At 48.1% G+C, this 19190-nt stretch overlaps 2 protein-coding genes across 2 annotated transcripts in view; both read right to left on the bottom strand.

The window, feature by feature from the left end:
* Positions 1-19190, bottom strand: part of LOC144204696 (uncharacterized) — a 43601-nt gene that overhangs the window by 7254 nt on the left and 17157 nt on the right. The window lies entirely within an intron of this gene.
* Positions 99-19166, bottom strand: LOC144204698 (sodium/hydrogen exchanger 5-like). Its single transcript, XM_077728817.1, is given in 18 exon segments — positions 99-637; positions 717-854; positions 940-1009; positions 1065-1214; positions 1274-1400; positions 1482-1622; positions 6570-6621; positions 6681-6703; positions 11927-11929; positions 13992-14062; positions 14285-14374; positions 14459-14655; positions 14923-15143; positions 15220-15397; positions 15674-15752; positions 16261-16424; positions 17241-17543; positions 18283-19166. Coding segments are annotated over 18 exon segments (2670 nt in total). The 5' UTR covers positions 18500-19166; the 3' UTR covers positions 99-191.

The raw sequence follows: 19190 nt of genomic DNA, 5'->3' as shown, positions 1-19190 counted from the left end.
ATATTATATATATTATGTATTTATATATATTATTTATTAGTTCTCTGGTTATTATGGCTCAAAGTTTGGGTACATACGAGAAAATGGGGGGCTAAAAATTTGTCTCAATTTCACACCATTATTCTTTTTATTTGTGAACTGTTCAGGAAGCGGAACACAGAGCACCGGCGTGTCTTGCCATTGGCCAAAAGCTAAAGCTGCGTGGGTCCTTTTCCGGCCGGTCCCTCGCTGCCGCCGGACGGAGGCGACGTCACGAGGCTCCTCAAGTACACTCGTGGTTTCCTGTGCCTGCCTGGTGCCAGGGCGGCGGGCAAAGGCGATGGCACGGGCGGCCTGCGGGACGGCACCAGCGGCACAGTCTCGTCTTCTTCCTCCTCCTCCTCTTGGTTTTTTTCTAGCAGTGGCGCGGGTGCGATAGGTGCGGCCCCCGCGTAAGAGGCGGGGCGGGTCGAAGCCCCGGCGCGCGAGCCAGTGGCTTCGGACACGCTCTCCAGGGACGAGATGCTTTGGTTCCATGCCTGTCGGAGGTCCACCGGGATCACCTTGGTGGCCTCCAGCGACAGGCAGGGCGGCGGCCACGGCGCGCCGCCGCCTTTCCATGGGAGATGAGCGTCCGCTGCGGGGGGCGCCCCCGTCACTGCCGCACGCATATCCCGTCGGTCAAACATCGACGAAGGAAGGCGCGTGTGCGCTCATGTTACTGTGTGCGAGCCTACTCGAGTGTGGACGTTTTTGGGGAGCTTCGGCTTTGAGGGCAACGAAGGTGATTCCCACGTCGTCGTCCGTCTCCGGTTCCTTACGCCGGCATTGGAACTCATCGTCCTCGTCCGAGACTACAGGAATCACTACGGGATCTAATGTGCACAAGCAGAAAACGAGTTCCGCAATGTCAAAAAGGTTGTTGTGAGCGTTTCTGAATCACTTCGGGCCACCCCTTACCTTTGTCCTGCCGGTCGATGCCTCTTCTGGGCTTGTCTCCGCCGTCGTCCCTGGCGTCAGAAGCTCGGCGCTGCCGGACGACGGGGTTTGGGGTGTTGATCTTTGGAGGCGAGAAATAAACTGACCTTCTTCAGGCCGCGCTCCTTTTTGTGGCGCTTGTGTCGTCCCGACTTGAAAGTCTCCATGCGGCTCTTCATGTTCCTCTGGAAAACCTCTCGATCCTGCCGTTCTTTCTCACCCGCCGGCATGAAATGGCGACTGTAGTGGGACTGGTACTGCGGCAGCACGACGTTAGAAGCGTGCGCAGAGACGCGGGCGGGTGCGAACACCTTACTCGTCTCCTGGGCTTGTAGAGATTTTCCGCCAGGACATGATGAGTCTCCGTTTCCTCTTCCACTTTTGCACCGGGAACCTTGTCCACGACCTGGAGGTCCAAACAAACCCCGCTGCCGTTTTCACGTCTGTAAAAAAACAAAAAAATATAACACAGACAATGCTGGCAAAAATGGGAGTGGCGGGCCACGCCTGCCGGGTGGACCGACAGGTAACTGGTGACGTTGGAGGCATCCGGGAAAGAAGCCCCGCTGGTCACGGAGGGAAGCGAGAGTCTAGCGGCGTTCACCACATTTCCACCCTGCGCACACGCCGAGATGAAAGCCCGTTGATATCACTTGGAAAAAGATGCAGTGGCATGGACAATTCTTTTTCTTGAGTTTACTCATAATATTTTCTACTACTTGACCAAAATACGGCAGAACACGCATTAAATGTCATGTCAATACTCTACTTTAATCTATGACTTCCAACAAAAAAAGGTTGAATATAAAATAAGCACTTGATGATGGAAAGGGGTTAGAGTTTCATTGTTAGCTGTTTAAATTGCATTTCTTAATAATCACCCTTATTGGTAAGTCCTCCGTCAATAAATGATGTAGATGTGTTTATCATAATAAGAAATGAGGATTGTATAACATGATCATTGAAAAAAAACTGTCATTTTCTATCAATGTGAATTGGGCCCTCTCAGCCCAAATGGGTTGGACGTGGAGCAGCATCGATGGCAACGGCCAATAACAAGCAATGTATGGAGTTCATTTGACATTGATGACAAACATTAAAAGGTGTCGAAAAGGGAGCATTTGCCAGCTGAAATGCAAAGCAGAGGCCGACGGCTTGCCCGCCACGGCCGACGTGACGTTGACCGAATGACACCGGCTCCCAATGGCCGTCAAGTGCCTAATATGAAATAATCTGTGCGTCGGTGTTGGGTTTATTCTGTTTTACGATTATAATAGTTATATTAATTCATTTCTTTATTAAATCATTCTCTTTCTTTTCTCTGTATTAATTCATTACTTTGTTAAATCATTCTCTTTCTGTTTTTCAAAAGTCTTGAGGTCACACCAAGTCATCTTTAACCTAGACAGCCTGTTCCAGGATGGTTATACAAACAATCCACCCAATCTGGGTCCTTGAGATTTGGTGGGCCCTTGGTGACGAGGACAGGGCTAGTCGGACAATAACAAGAATATTGTTATCGTTATGTAACTGTTACGATCGCCGCCGCTTAGTACGACGCGATCGTGGAGGCGAAGTTGAACCCAGATGCAGAGTCGCCGAAGGAATGGAAAGGTGAGGCAGATCTGTAGCTCTTGTAGGTTGATTTATTGAACGGGGTAACATAACTTCAACAACTTAGCTTGACCACTCATTACAAACGAAAACAACATGCGGCGGGGCGTCATGGAAACAGCAATGACTACGAGGATTAACAGGAAACAAAACCAGAACTAAACCAGTACTACACCAGGACGAAACCAGACGATCCAACGGCGTCCACAGAAAATCACAATGCTTAAATACCAAAAATAATCTAATCACGTAATTAGTCACAGCTGCTAATCATCGTGACGTCATGTCAGGAGAGGCAACCCAGCGACTCCTGACAGTACACCCCCTCTAAGGGACGGATTCTAGACGTCCCAAGGTCAATTACAACATGATAAACGGGAACAAGCAGGGAGGGTGGGTGGGAGATCTAGAATTGTCCGGTGGTCTTCCACACCAACCCAAGAACAGACGGAGAGGTCGCTCCGGCGGGCGTCCGCGCCAGCCAGAAACGAGACAAGTCAGTGGCAGGTCTGGCGGGCGTCCGTGCCGGTCAGAAACAAGACGGGGCAGTGGCAAGTCTGGCGGGCGTCCGTGCCGGTCAGAAACAAGACGAGGCTGTGGTCGATCCGGTGGGCGTCCGCGCCGGCCAGAAACTAGACGAGTCAGTGGCAGGTCTGGCGGGCGTCCGCGCCGGCCAGAAAAGAAACGAGGCTGAGGTCGATCCGGCGGGCGTCCGCGCCGGCCAGAAACGAGACGAGGTTGTGGTCGGTCCGGCGGGCGTCCGCGCCGGCCAGAAACGAGACGAGGCAGTGGTCGATCCGGCGGGCGTCCGCGCCGGCCAGAAACGAGACGAGGCAGTGGTCGGTCCGGCGGGCGTCCGCGTCGGCCAGAAACGAGACGAGGCTGAGGTCGATCCGGCGGGCGTCCGCGCCGGCCAAAAACGAGACGAGGCAGTGGTCGGTCCGGCAGGCATCCCAGCTGGTCCCTTAAGTCTTTGCCAAACTGCCTGCCTTCAGGAAATATTAGAAGTTTAGTACGGTCGGGCACCTTACCCTGTTTGCTCGGGGGGTGGACAGCCCTCTTCTCCCCGGAACCCGGATAATTGCTTCTCTGGACGTCGCCGGCTTCTTCCTCCTGGCGCACCGGCGAATTGGCACTCTCGACATCGCCAGCCCCTTCCTCCAGGGACTCCGGCGAATTGCCTCTCTCGTCGCCAGTCCCATCTGCCAGGGACTCCGGCGCATTGCCACTCTCGACGTCACCGGCTTCCTCCTCCAGGGGCACCAGCGAATTACCACTCTTGACGTCACCGGCCCCATCCTCCAGGGGCAACGGCAAATTGGCACTCTCGACGTCGCCAGCCCCTTCATCCAGGGACTCCGGCGAATTGCCTCTCTCGACGTCACCGGCTTCTTCCTCCAGGGGCACCGGCGAATTGGCACTCTCGACGTCGCCAGCCCCTTCCTCCAGGGACTCCGGCGAATTACCTCTCTCGACGTCACCGGCTTCTTCCTCCTGGCGCACCGGCGAATTGGCACTCTCGACATCGCCAGCCCCTTCCTCCAGGGACTCCGGCGAATTGCCTCTCTCGTCGCCAGTCCCATCTGCCAGGGACTCCGGCGCATTGCCACTCTCGACGTCACCGGCTTCCTCCTCCAGGGGCACCGGCGAATTGGCACTCTCGACATCGCCAGCCCCTTCCTCCAGGGACTCCGGCGAATTGCCTCTCTCGATGTCGCCAGTCCCATCTTCCAGGGACTCCGGCGAAATACCACTCTCGACGTCGCCGGCCCCGTCTTCATCGAGCGCCGGAGCATCGTCGCCACTTCTGGGCGGGCAGGCGCTGGACGGGCAGGCGCTTGGGAGAGCGGTGCTTGGGAGAGCGGTGCTTGGGAGAGCGGTGCTTGGGAGAGCGGTGCTTGGGAGAGCGGTGCTTGGGAGAGCGGTGCTAGGGAGAGCGGTGCTTGGGAGAGCGGTGCTTGGGAGAGCGGTGCTAGAATGGCCGTCCGTCACCAGAAACCTGATCCGTGGCTTCGGTACGGGTGCGACCGGCGACCCCAAAGGCAACGGGAGTAATTTGCGTGGCCTTGGCACAGGAGCTTGGGGCACTTGAAACGGCGCGCTGGGCCGAGTGACTTCGGCCACTTGGACAGGCGTGGTCGGCCGAGTGACTTCGGGCACTTGGAACGGGGAGGGCTGCATAGTCCTTAGGAGCTGCTGGTACAGCGGGGTCGGCTGAGTAACTTCGGGCACTTGGAAAAGCGTGGTCGGCCGAGTGACTTCGGCCACTTGGAACGGGGAGGGCTGCATAGTCCTTAGGAGCTGCTGGTACAGCGGGGTCGGCTGAGTAACTTCGGGCACTTGGAAAAGCGTGGTCGGCCGAGTGACTTCGGCCACTTGGAACGGGGAGGGCTGCATAGTCCTTAGGAGCTGCTGGTACAGCGGGGTCGGCTGAGTAACTTCGGGCACTTGGAAAAGCGTGGTCGGCCGAGTGACTTCGGCCACTTGGAACGGGGAGGGCTGCATAGTCCTTAGGAGCTGCTGGTACAGCGGGGTCGGCCGAGTAACTTCGGCCACTTGGAAAGGCGTGGTCGGCCGAGTAACTTCGGGCACTTGGAAAGGCGTGGTCGGCCGAGTAACTTCGGGCACTTGGAAAGGCGTGGTCGGCCGAGTAACTTCGGGCACTTGGAAAGGAGCTTGGAGGAACGTGGTCGGAAAAGGAGCTTGGAGGATTGTGGTCGGAAAAGGAGCTTGGAAGGACGTGGGCGGGCGCGTAACTTGGACAGTGGTTAGTGTGTCCAGGCATTGCTTTCGCTTCGCTCTACGGCGTGGCGCTCGGCGCCTCCTCTGGGAGGACTGCACAGCACCCCCGCCACCACGCCGCGCCCCACAATTGGTGGCCAGCCCACTCTGCAATTGCTGGTCGGGGTATTTGTAATAGGAATTATCGGGGGAACAATCGGGATAATCCTCCTCCAGTGGAAGGTCTCGGGGTCCGAATTGGTCAAAGAATTCATCATCGGATTCCGAAACGCCAGCGAAAAAATCAATTTCCTCAATGATGTCCTCCTCACCAGACTCTTCAGGCTCCCTCCATGGTGAATCAATTCCTCTGGGCATAGGCATAAGATAACTTGGGCGCTCTCTGGTGGTTGTACGCACCTGGGCATCATGATGAAAAGGTAAAGGCTTCCCAGGGCGACGTGCATAGCAGTGGTGGGGCGTATGAGTACGCTGCGGCTCTAACTTTTCTACCAGTTGTGGCTCATCTCTACTAATGATGTGCCTGAGAGCCCCGCACCACGGTGTGTCCATTACAAAATTCCTAAACGATTCTGAGGGGTTTCTTATACATTCCAAGCAGTCCGGTGTCTTCGAGGTGGATGGTTTGCGTCGCCGAGTGCGTCGGCGCGAGCGTGGGTGGCGCTCCGCTGGGTCCATTTAGTGTTGGATCGTGCTGTTACGATCGCCGCCGCTTAGTACGACGCGATCGTGGAGGCGAAGTTGAACCCAGATGCAGAGTCGCCGAAGGAATGGAAAGGTGAGGCAGATCTGTAGCTCTTGTAGGTTGATTTATTGAACGGGGTAACATAACTTCAACAACTTAGCTTGACCACTCATTACAAACGAAAACAACATGCGGCGGGGCGTCATGGAAACAGCAATGACTACGAGGATTAACAGGAAACAAAACCAGAACTAAACCAGTACTACACCAGGACGAAACCAGACGATCCAACGGCGTCCACAGAAAATCACAATGCTTAAATACCAAAAATAATCTAATCACGTAATTAGTCACAGCTGCTAATCATCGTGACGTCATGTCAGGAGAGGCAACCCAGCGACTCCTGACAGTAACCGTACACTTCGGGTTTTTCTGTATGTAACGATTATATGATTATGATTATATTATATGATTCTTAGGTCAAGGAGGTTGTATAATTACTCTAATCTAAATGTTGTTAGGTCTAGTCCCTGTTTTTGTTATTAGTAAAATACCTTGATTGTTATTGTAGTCCCAGATGTTGTTTTTACTCATACGTGATGGAATGATCAACAACTCTGTAACTTGTGACCATAAGAATAGGACGAAAATGTCTATTCGAGGAGACGTTCGGAAGTCGTACGGTGACGCTTGCTGTAACGCTCCCTTCCGGAGGCTTTTTATCTGTTGTATCCATTTCTATTTAATTAAATGTCAATAATTGAATAAGATGTCTTCCTGCAGTTATTGATAATTACGGACGAAGGTAATTATTAATGAACCTGACATTTTGGTCCTTCTGAGCCATGGAGGTCAATATACCGGAGCGAGAACCCAGGCGCTGCTGTTCGACATCTGGTAAGTGACCGTGCGCACGGCGTCTTCAAAACCCTTGGTGGGCCGGAGTTTTTCGACGGGGGCGCCTGGATTCTCGGCGGTTGAAGACTTTTCCTGCTGGAGGGAGACATCTGATGGATCTCAGGTAAGTCCACATTAATGTCTGCATGTTGTGAAGGTGTTTACAAATGCGTTAAAGGGACATTGTATGTGAGGCCCATTGTTGGGCTGGTTTCGCGTCCTGGGTGACGGCGATAAAACCCTGTGTTTATACTAGTCAATGGCAGGTACGGTGGGGCACTTTGCTGGAAAGTGTCCTGTGTCTCAGGGGTAGGCACGAATGTATTGTACTAGAGGTACAATATTGGGGCCGGGGAGTGTCCTGTGTCTAAAGGGTAGGCACGAATATACGTTGTATGGTGTTTGTGTGGTTTCTGCAGTAAAATTAGGAAAGGCCTAGGAGATACAGTCGATACAGTCGAATAGATAATAATAATATTAATAATAATAATAAATAATAGAGTTAACTGTGTGAGGCACACGAACTCACTACAAAAAATAATAGTAAAATATGGGAAACACGTGTTGTAAGGCGGGTTTGGATGACGATCCAAAAAATACGTCTAACTTGTAAGGATTGGAAAAAATTGGAAAGACAAAGCGCTTTAAAAATATTACACAGCTATATTTATGGATAAATAAATATGGGTTTGCTGGCCAGCTTAAAATGCATAAAATGCAGGATAATATATGCACTAATGCATAGAGGTAATATACATATATAAATAATATGTGAGTGGATACAAGTGTAACAGCTTGTTCCACAGACACTAATGGAGGTAATATACATATATAAATAATATGTGAGTGGATAAAAGTGTAACAGCTTGTTCCACAGACACTAATGGCGAAATAAGGCCGGGGAGAAGTTAAAAATACTATTTTGGGAAAATAGTGGGGGCTCCCTCGGATAACGGGGATATATTTAAGACCGTGGCGGCGGGAAAGTACTGTTTGGTAAGGAAAAAATAGCGGGGCCTCCTCGGCTGACGGGGAAAATATTTACCGAGATAGGTGACGGGCGCGGAGGAAGTTTAACAAAAATAAAGGGAGCTAGAAAATTAATGGGGACACTGGTATTTGATTTGGTTAATCCAGGTATGACGTTTTGTGATTACAATTAAATTGGGTTTTTTTGTGATGCTTGGGCTTGTATAACAACAATTAGAATGGTTATTTCCAAGTGCTGGTGGTGCTTTGTTAATATAACCTATATGTACTGTCAATTTACAGCAATGTGATGGCTTATTGCAGCTTGGTTTTTGATCCCGTCCGCTAACGGGAAGATGGTGTTTAAAAAGACAAAAGAATATATACAAAATGATCATTTAAATGTTTAGCAGGGAATGTCACCTGTGTTTTTATTATGCTCTAGACTTGCCAAAAAATGTGTCAACTGCGGGGGAAGCGTTTCTGGTGCAGCGGCTGCTGATTAGATGGGAGTGAAACATGTGGGCCGCGGGGCAGACAATTTAACTGTGTTGGGCTTTCGGGAGCGTTCGGACCGTGTAAACGACTAAAATTTTGTGATCCCTTCCGTGAAGACATTATAATAATAATAATTGGCCTTGAGGGTGCTGAAGCAAACTTGAGGGCAGAAAATGGGTTTTTGCCATATTGTTGTGCTTGCAGCATACATATTCTGGATATATGGGGTCTTGGAAAAATATTGTGATGTAGTTGAATATCGGAAGAAGGGTTAATTTGACGTTTTAATGGTTGTCTTCTCTAAAAAGCGTTGTATTTGGGCACAGGGAAAAAAGCTGGTTTGTAAACATAAGATAACAATGCTGTTTTCGCAGCAAGAGTGGAGGTCATAGTTAACGGCTAATTGCGTTTTCTGTTTGGACTTTTCAGAATAAGAACAATACATGGACTGCAAGAAATGCAAGGTTATGCGAATGCTTTCGCATTGATATTTTGGGTTTTAAAATGAAATGTATTAAGAGGATAGAAAATCTGTTCAGTAAAAGGTTGATTTGGTAAAAAGCTTTGGATTTGGGAAATAGACCAAAATAGTCATTTTTGAGCAATTGTGGATTTCAAAGGGCTCTTAGTTAAAGGAAACTAGCTTTTGGAGGATAAAATAATATTAATACTATTTCAGAATTTTTTGATTATTCAAAATACTTTAATCCAGGAGGTTGGCTGTTTAAAAGAAAAAAAGGCCAGGATGACAAAATTTACAATATTATGGTATATTGGTGACGATAAGGTTTTTAAAACATTAAAGTTTGTAATTAGGAATTGTCTAACAAAAGGTTGATTTGTCTCATTTAATTGTTGTAGATTTTTGTTTTGGTAACAGGCTATGGGAAATGACTCGTGTCTTAAGTAAACATCATATGAGGTGATTTACATAGTATAGTAGGTATTGAATTATTTGGCTGATTAACGACATCAGATGGGAAATTTACAATGCAATAGTGGCATGATAAAATTCATGGCATTCATCCAAATAATTAGGTGAATTGTAAATAAAATAATTGGTTTAGGATGAGCATATTTTCCCTAAGAATGGAGTAACATGGAATGTTTTTCAAAGTGCACTTGAAAGAACATTGTCTGTTGTCCTGGCAGGAGGAAATATGCTTTGTCACAGGTCATATTGATGACTTTAAGGATATTACGGATTGGATAAGCATTGGTCAATTGATACAACCAAATAACGTTGCTTTTACGGCTTTAAGGGCATGCAAATTGGTTAGAACTTTAGCAACGATGGGGTTAATACGCCTGAATGTTACAGTGATAACGAGTGACAATAACAAGCTTAGATAAGGGAGGAAAGGAGAAATTCTCCAAATTCCAGAATCTGGCTAAGAAACAGGTTATGTTAGTCGTTTTGGGTTTTTGACAGGATGTGGTAGTACATAAATTCTGGGAAATTTTGGGAAATTGGGGACCCCATATCTAAAACAAGTTTGAGACAAATGTGTAAATAGGCTCTATTTGGCGCTGGATGCACAAATTCTAGTGGGGCCTTTCATGTTTTGAAACAAGTGACGCTTTAGGTAGATGGGTTGTCTATGAACAAAATGGGATGGGGGAAATTCGCTTACAAATTCGGCGTGTTATCTTGGTTCATAGAATTTGGAGTCAAGGCGACGTAATAAAGGCCATAGGCGTCATGTTGTATAAATTAGGCGTGGATGAATGTTTTACAAATGGGGGAGATTATCTTATCACCTGAAACAAGTAGAAACAAAATTGGATGGCCGCATTAAAAGGTGATTGGCATGCTATTAGAGGGAATTGGGATTTTCCAAAAACATGATAGGGGGCCATTAGGTCATGGCGGCTGAAAAAAATAAAAACTTTAGATGTGAAACTATTCCCACCTCAATTCGGGGAACAAACAGCTAAACTGATAGCATTAAAGAGGATATAACTTTGTGTGAAACTTGAAGGTAATTTTTTACAAACGGTTAAAATGCTAGAGTGGGGGTGTGTATATTAAAGGATCTACTAATGAATGCGGGGTGGATCCAGACTTTCCGGAATGTGGGGTATTCATGGCGTCCTCGAGAATTTGTGGATTTTCTCCGGGTACTCCAGTTTACTCCCACAAAATGAAATTATGGATGCTAGACTGGTTGAACACACTAAATTCTTCTTTTTATGAGTGTGAGCGTGAATGATAGTTTGTCTTTTTGTGTTTTTTTGATTGGCAGACCACCGAGACATAATCTATCAATAAAAGATCAATAAAGAAAATAATTTGGGCTTGAGTCAAGGGAAGACCTATGTCTCGACAAGGGGGAGGTGGCCTTGCTACAACGGCACTACAAGGCTTAGGGTTTAAATCTATATGCATACCCACATATCCATTTCAAAAAATACATATAGATTTTATTTTATTTTTATAAGATCATATGGATATCATTCCACGATATGGAATTCTAGAAACTATTTATAGTGATAATGGCTCCCATTTTGTTAATATAATAGTTGTCTACCATCCACAATTGGCGGACCTTATATGAAGTCCTGTTTGGTAGACCTTACAAATTGTTATTATTCACTACACGATGACAATTGGATGATGAGGCGAATCTATCAGAAAAAAAAAAAAAAACGCACACACCAAATTTAGACTATCAGAGGGAGATTTTGCTTCTCAACAGGAAACGGACGAAGCGACGGTGATTCTTGAAGACTGGATGCTGATAAGCAGCATAAAAGAAGAAACATCGGAGCAACGCAAAGTGGGAGGGTCCTTGTTACTGAAAGGGGACACGGATGCACCTTTCCCACAGTAAGAAGGTTGTCTAAATTGAAACGTTTCAAGAGGAAAAATCCCTAAACAAAGACAAAAAGTCATGTTGAAAACAATTATTGCTTTTGGGGCAATGAGATTAATGATGATTGTGATTCTATTCCTTTCCACAGTAGGGTTGTTTTCTCCAGTTGGAGAAAAAGGCGGAGGCGTTTCAATTGAGGATACACCTTCTTACGGGAGGGTAAACCGAGAAACATACACATTTACATTTAATTAACATTACCTACTAAATCAAATTTCCAAATTGAAAATATATATTTGGACTCGGCGACGTCCCGGTTGCCGTACAAGGTGTCAATCTATGGTGGGAAATATGTGTGGTACATTAACAGCAAAAAAAAAAAAAAAAAAAAAAAATTGAAGATTGGGAAAAGCCTTGTTGCAGAAATTGGTCAAGATTGGAAAGCTTGGACTGACATATTAACCTGTGAAATTTATTTCTGAAACAGGGATTTCCCAAACGGGGGATAATTGGGCGCTGTTAATGGAGTGTAAAGAAGGCAAGCACTATGTGGAGCTACTTTGGTAAAAGGGTGGTCTCAATTGAAACATTGAGGGGACGGGTAAGATAAACTTTCTGACTTAATAAAATACGGGAAACACCAATATTAATTGAAAAGATTATTGCTCAGCAAGCAATACCATAAAACTATAGGGAACTCTTTTATATTGGGTTTGACGTCTCCATATGGTTTCAATTGAGACTAAACCATCTTACAAAAGATTAGGATAAACTACCAGACAAGGGAAAATACAATGGGATCTAACAACTCCCTCAATCACCATTCATTTGGGGAAAAGTGTTTTTACAAATGAAAAAAAAAAACGTGTCCTACTTGGCAAGAAAAAATATTGAAGCAGTGTTTATCCTGTTACGCGGTAAATAGGAAGTCAATTTTTCCACTGTTTAATCATTTTACCTGCTTAAACCTTACAGGACATGGTCTGAAGCTGGGGGCGATAAATGAGACGTGGTGTACCGGCGTTCTAAAACAAACTACACCCCTGATACCACGTTCTGGCCTATGGTGGCGGGGTGGTAGATAAATTATACGACTCCTGCCGAAACGCGGCAGGACTAGGTACTTTGGTCTCACTGCTCTTACCGGTGTCTGTTTTTCCATCCACAGTGGAGGAGATACAATTGGCGGCTCATAATTCGGAGGTGAAGGGTCGACCCTCCCGACATCGTCGAGAGGCATGGAGGGAAGGAGATCCAACATACATTGATGCGATTGGCATCCCCCGGGGCGTACCAGATGAGTATAAGCTGGCTAATCAGATCGCAGCAGGTTGGGAGTCTATCTTCCTTCTAATCACCCCAAACAAAAATGTGGATAGAATAAATTACTTACATTACAATGTTCAAAACTTGGAAATTATACTGAACAGGGATTTGTGGCCATGAAGGAACAACTGGCAGCTACCAGTCTGATGGCGTTCCAGAATCGCATAGCGGTGGATATGATCCTTGAAACAGGGGGCGTGTGTGCAATGTTTGGAAAACAATGTTGCACCTTCATACCGAACAACGCGTCACCCAGTGGATCTCTCACCAGGGCCATTACTGGCCTGCAAACACTGAACCGCAATATGCAAGAGCACTCTGGAGTAGATACGTTCGCATTGTCAGATTGGTGGGATAAGACCTTTGGAAAATCTAAAGATTTGGACTATAGGCACAATTACCGCTATCCTAACATTGTGTGGGTGATGTAGTATCCCCTGTTTGCGCTCCTTGCTAAGCCGACTTATAACTACTGAAATTGCCCCTACAAATTCTAAAGTACATGAGTTGTATCTTATGGGACGGTTTGGGGAAAGCAGTGAGGTCCAGGAGTACGGTAAATCCGAGGACCAATTGGACGAATATAATTATGTTTTTTCTCTTTCAGACCAGCCATGGGAGTAAGGAGTAGGCGGATAAAATCGCAGTCACCGACATTTCCATTTAGTGATTACTAAGAAATGACTAATAACATACATATTATAAAAACGGGGGAATGTTGGGTTTATTCTGTTTTACTATTATAATAGTTATATTAATTCATTTCTTTATTAAATCATTCTCTTTCTTTTCTCTGTATTAATTCATTACTTTGTTAAATCATTCTCTTTCTGTTTTTCAAAAGTCTTGAGGTCACACCAAGTCATCTTTAACCTAGACAGCCTGTTCCAGGATGGTTATACAAACAATCCACCCAATCTGGGTCCTTGAGATTTGGTGGGCCCTTGGTGACGAGGACAGGGCTAGTCGGACAATAACAAGAATATTGTTATCGTTATGTAACCGTACACTTCGGGTTTTTCTGTATGTAACGATTATATGATTATGATTATATTATATGATTCTTAGGTCAAGGAGGTTGTATAATTACTCTAATCTAAATGTTGTTAGGTCTAGTCCCTGTTTTTGTTATTAGTAAAATACCTTGATTGTTATTGTAGTCCCAGATGTTGTTTTTACTCATACGTGATGGAATGATCAACAACTCTGTAACTTGTGACCATAAGAATAGGACGAAAATGTCTATTCGAGGAGACGTTCGGAAGTCGTACGGTGACGCTTGCTGTAACGCTCCCTTCCGGAGGCTTTTTATCTGTTGTATCCATTTCTATTTAATTAAATGTCAATAATTGAATAAGATGTCTTCCTGCAGTTATTGATAATTACGGACGAAGGTAATTATTAATGAACCTGACAGTCGGCGTCGAGGGACGACCTAAGTAATCCGTCCCACGGCGCCGATGAGACTGGCCCGGCGAGCAACTCACTTGTCCCGCCAGTGGTGGTAGCCCTGAAGACCGGCGATGTCCTCCACTGCCGTTAGGATGTGATCGAAGGCCTTTCAAGAAGAGAGCGTCCTTTTTGATAAGGTGGAAAAACGTCTCGGCCAACTAATATGTCGATGACTTTTGGATGGATTTCAAAGTTTCTGGATGATCTTTTTTCAGGAGCAATACAATACACCCCGGAGCACATCGGTGTGTCCCGGATCATTTGGATGAATTTTGATGAGGATGATGACGATGCCGTGAAAAGCGTGGAAAAGATGACGAGGCCTCACCCTCTCGTGAATCTCCTCGTTGATGGTCGGTTTCCTGCTGGTGGAGCGAGGAACTTTCAGCCACTTGACCAGGGGCTTGATGGTCAAACCCTAAGGGATGGGTCGGGGAAGTTCTGTCTGGCTGCAGTGACCCATAAAATGGTGGCATACCATTGGTTTGGCGCGGTCTCACACCTGGAACATGACGGTGAAGACCACAATGGTGGTGGCCACAAAGTAGTCTTTGGCCTTGACGCGTTGACCGTCAAGGAGGACCACCAGAGCGAAGGCCACCGCCCCCCGTAGCTCGCCATACGACATCACCACCTGGTCGATCTTGTCCAGCGGGACCAGGCGGAAACGGTTGAGCACCCAGGTTTGACCCATCACTCCTGGACAAAGGGAAGTGGTGTTCTTTCCGAAGGAAGTGGCAATCTCTCCGCGCACATTCACGTTCTTTCTACGGAATGTCCTATCTCGGCCACTGGAAGTCACATTTTCTTTGAGCATCAAGTCGCAATTTGGGCTCAGGGAGTCACAAGTCCAACAGAGGGAGTAACATTCTCTAAATAGAGAATCCAATCGCCTCCAGAAAAAGTCAGACCCTTAAGAAGGGAAGTCCCAAGAAAAATCTTTCCACTCCTGACCTACTTACTGACCTAGGGCTCGGAAGATGAAGATGAAGATGAGGGTGCACGCCACCAGGCCCGTGTCCCAGGCCCATTTGGACTTGTCCACGGCGGAGATGCCGAGGAAGATGAAGATGAGGGTTTCGGCGATGCTGGCCAGGGTCTTCATTGTGTACTTGACCGCCGTCCGAGATTTCTGCGAGATGTTGGCCTCCACGTAATTGTTGGCACCGATGCCGCAAAAGGTCATCCTGGACGGACGAACGGACCTCCCGGCGCGTCAGGACAGAGGCGAGTCCAACAACTTGGGCGGCCGGGCCAACTCACGACAAGATGGATGACAGGGAGAACAGCTCGGCGGTGAGGTACGCCAGGTAGACCAGCAGCAGGACGAAGAGCGGCTCGATGATCCGGACCTTCTTGGTGAAGCGCGTCAGCAAGCTCAGGATGACGGTGAAGACCAGGCCCACCGAGGTGCCGCCCGCGCTCACCACCAGGAAGGACGCTAGGAGCCAAAAAAAGAAACACACACGTAAGGTCTCGGAACGCCGGAGCGCACTCGGGCGGAATGTGGCAGTCCGGCGGACCCAAGGGGGGGCCCACCCGGGGGGGCCCACCCCGGGGGGGGCCAACCCCCTATTTGAGAACCACTGACCTACGGGAGAGTTAAGCCACCTTAAGCATCACACAATTGTTGGAGAAATGGCATAAATGAGATTGATCGGGAAGTTTTTTTGAACCAGTAACAATGGAAGCGCCTTGGAGACAGACGCCCACTCACCCATTCCTTTAAAGTAATCCGCCATCTGCACATTTTCTGTCCCGACTTCCACAAAGGAGATGTAAACCTTGTACAACACCTGGAAGACAACCCAAAATGGCTCATTGCAAAAAAGGCCGCCCAAGGGGGCATGGCAGCGCAGCGGCCTGGCTCGCGTGTCGGCCGTCCGTCGCGTGTCGGGTCATCACGCTTCGCTAGTTGCCGGGATTAGCTCATATTCCGAGTTCTGATGAGGATTAGCGGGGCTAGCTAATCTGTTCAAAAGTCTAATCGTTAAATGCTCCACCGCCGCTGCCGACCAAGGGGGTTCCGGTCCATCCTAAATGGTTGTGGATTTATCGGAACGGCGATGAGTACAACCCCAAATACCTCCACTGTGCGCCGGGCCGTTTCCCAGGTTTAAGTGACGGATGGTCGGCGACGGGGGACGGAGAAGGAATAAGTAACGAGCGGCGCGCATTCCCGCGCCTCTTCCCGGCAACCGAGACGGACGGACGGAAAGGTCACGGTCGTTCGCGACGGAACGCTCGCCGCCCCGCAGCGGGGAAAAAAAAATACATCTTAGACGGAAAGAAGCGCATCATCACCACAGTGACGGCGTCGTTGAGCAGCGACTCTCCGAAGACAATGATGAAGAGCGTGTCGTTGACGTGAACCTCCTCAAAGACTGCCAGCACCGCCACGGGGTCCACCGTCGAGATCAGGGCGCCGAAGAGCAAAAAGTCCAGCAGCCCCGCCTCCACGCGCTCGTCTGCTCCGTCGTGTGGGAACAAAGAAGAAACAAGGTCAAGCATAAATGGCCAAAAACACAGGCTCGCGTTCAAAACAAAAAGGCGGCTACCGTCATTTCGACCAAAGGACCTCGGTCTCACCCTACTGCCGTCAACGGCGCCGAAAGCTGTAGTCTAGGGAAGCCTGAATGGCTGTGGTCCTGGAGGGCCCCTATCCAGTCTGTATTCCATGTCTCCCTCCACCAACATACCCCAATCAATAATCAGGATGGTGATTGAGCACCGGGACATCTCGCTGAATAGTTGATCCCTTGATTCGGGTGTGGTGGAGGAGAGGGATATGGGAAAACAGACTGGAGTGTGGGAGGGAACCGGAGTACCCGTAGGAAAACCACACACACGCCCAGGGGAAAATGTAAACTCCACACAGGTGGACGTGACCTGGATTTGAACCCATCACCCTGGAGCTGTGAGCCCGAGGCGCTAACCACAATCCAAAAACATTAGTATCAAAATGGTGATTAAAGCCAAAGAGGAAAAAAAAAACATGGTTACAAAGAGAACTAGTAGTTACCATTTGCGGAGAAATTGTATACCCCTGGTTGATCAGTCAACTCGGGTCACGTGCTGTATATTTTTGGCTATTCATTTGTCAAATCTATAGCAAAGTAACCTTTGAACATTGGAACGGTTTCGTACGAATGCAAATGAAAGAGCGCCAATCTCGATCGACGCCACAGCTCGCTAAAAAGAGGCACGGTCACTGATTGGAATTCTCGTTCCAAATACTCCAGGCCTTTCAGCTGCTCGCCATCACGACACGGAAAGGGACTGACCGATGACTCCTAGGCGGTGGGCGGCGGTCAGCGCCAAGCCGGTGCCGAAGGCGTTCCACAGCGTGCCGGCCACGGCGTAGGTGAGGATGGCGCCCAGGTTGTCGAAGAAGAGGCGCGCCGGCATGAAGTAGCCGGCGTCGCCCACGATGGTGGGCAGCAGAAAGAGGAAGAAGAGGGCGGGCTCCAGCTGGTACGGCTGCTTGTCGTCGGCCAGCAGCGCCAGGCCGCCCAGCGCCAATCCCAGCAGGATCAGAAGCACGCTCTCGGGGACCACCCGCGTCAAACGCCGTGAAAGCTGGAACACTGAAAGGAGGAAACGCCATTGGCACGGTGCAAATGTCCACAAATGAAACCTGCTTCCTAAACCAGTGTTCTCGTTACCTCTGCGTCCTGCGTCTGATACGCACAGCTTTTCTTCCAGACGCACAATTTCAAGTAATGTGCTTTTTTCGGACGCAAAGAAATTTTTATAAAAAAAAAAAAACAAAACACATATATCCGATAGCAAACCAATTTATTCCACATAATCTTTGCGAAATAATTCTCGCGAGACTAGCAGACACTAGCAGACGAAGGAGAGAAAGCGATAGCAAGAGTTTCGTAATAGTGTAAGAAAGATAAAAAATGTTTCAGAAAAAGCAAAACAGTCTGGATAGTTATTTCACAGTTAAAAATACAACTAGTAAGAAAAGAACTGCAGAAGATTCGATCGATGATCATGAAGCAAAACGGGGGAAGCAAGGAAAAATACGCACATTTCAAAAGACTTTTGGCTGCAAAGAGAGGAGGATCTACGAGCTGAAAGACTAGTACAATGATAAATAAACCCTAACCCTAAACCATATAATAAATAAATTAAATCTGAATGTTTATATATCGTTGTTTATGTTTTATTTGCATCCGTAGTATGTTGGGACTCGTGACAAGTTTCCTGGGACGCACAGTTTTCAGACAAGCGAATCCCTGGGACTCGCAGTGTGCCAATTGTAAAATTATCACTGCTAAACATATCCCATGAGGCATGACGTCAGGAGGGACCCACAGATTTTGGCCACGCTGGCCACCAGTAGCCACACGGCGATGACGTAAGGCGTCTGCACGTAGCTCCACTCCCATTGCACCACCCGGTGTCCCCCGCCGCCGTGGCCGTGCCCCTCTCGCTCTTCCTCTGCCTCTGCCGGGTCCGAGCTCGCCCTCGCCCTGGGCGCGAGGAAAAGCAGTGGCGGCAGCAGCAGCGCAGCGGACGCACGAGCGAGCATGGCGGCCACTTGATGCGTCTGGGAGTCCGCGGGAGGCGGGAAGGCTTTTAAATCCCAGGAGGTAGGCTTAGGGGCGGGACCTCAGAACCCCCATTTGGACCTCTGCGGACTACTGTGATTACTGCCTAAAAGTAGCCTTAAGGTGTGTTTTCCAAGTATCTTTCCTAGAATTCAAAAGACATCAATTACTTGCACAGCCAAAATACTCTCGAAAAAGGTCAAACAGCCCTCAAAGTCATCTAAACCAGGGATGTCAAACTTGTTCCTCATCGCGGGCCACATAAGACGCCTGGGTAGACTTTGCGGGCCGGACCATTAAAATTATAGCACACTTGGCTATGCATAACCCAAATATCACGTCTTTCCTTTGTTTTGGTGTAAAGAAGCACAGGAACACATTGACATTTGAAATTTAACGCATTTTCTCGTAAATAAGCCTGCCCCCGTGTATGAGCTGCACCCTTAAAATTGCCTGAAAATGGTTGACGTTTGCAATTTCTGGCGTACGAGACACCCCTGATTCACAATTTTCACCTCCATATTCATGGTTTCCTGTTTTCTTCACTTTCAATCACCCTGAGAGCCTGACAGAACCTCCTTGGGGACCGGTTTCGGCCCACAGGCCATGCATTTGACACCACTGGTTTAAACACTCCCAAATGGACAATACACCCTTGAAGTCATGCGAGGA

Source organism: Stigmatopora nigra, chromosome 11, assembly GCF_051989575.1.
Source record: "Stigmatopora nigra isolate UIUO_SnigA chromosome 11, RoL_Snig_1.1, whole genome shotgun sequence".
NCBI lineage: Eukaryota > Metazoa > Chordata > Actinopteri > Syngnathiformes > Syngnathidae > Stigmatopora > Stigmatopora nigra.
This window is presented reverse-complemented; position numbering and strand designations above follow the sequence as displayed.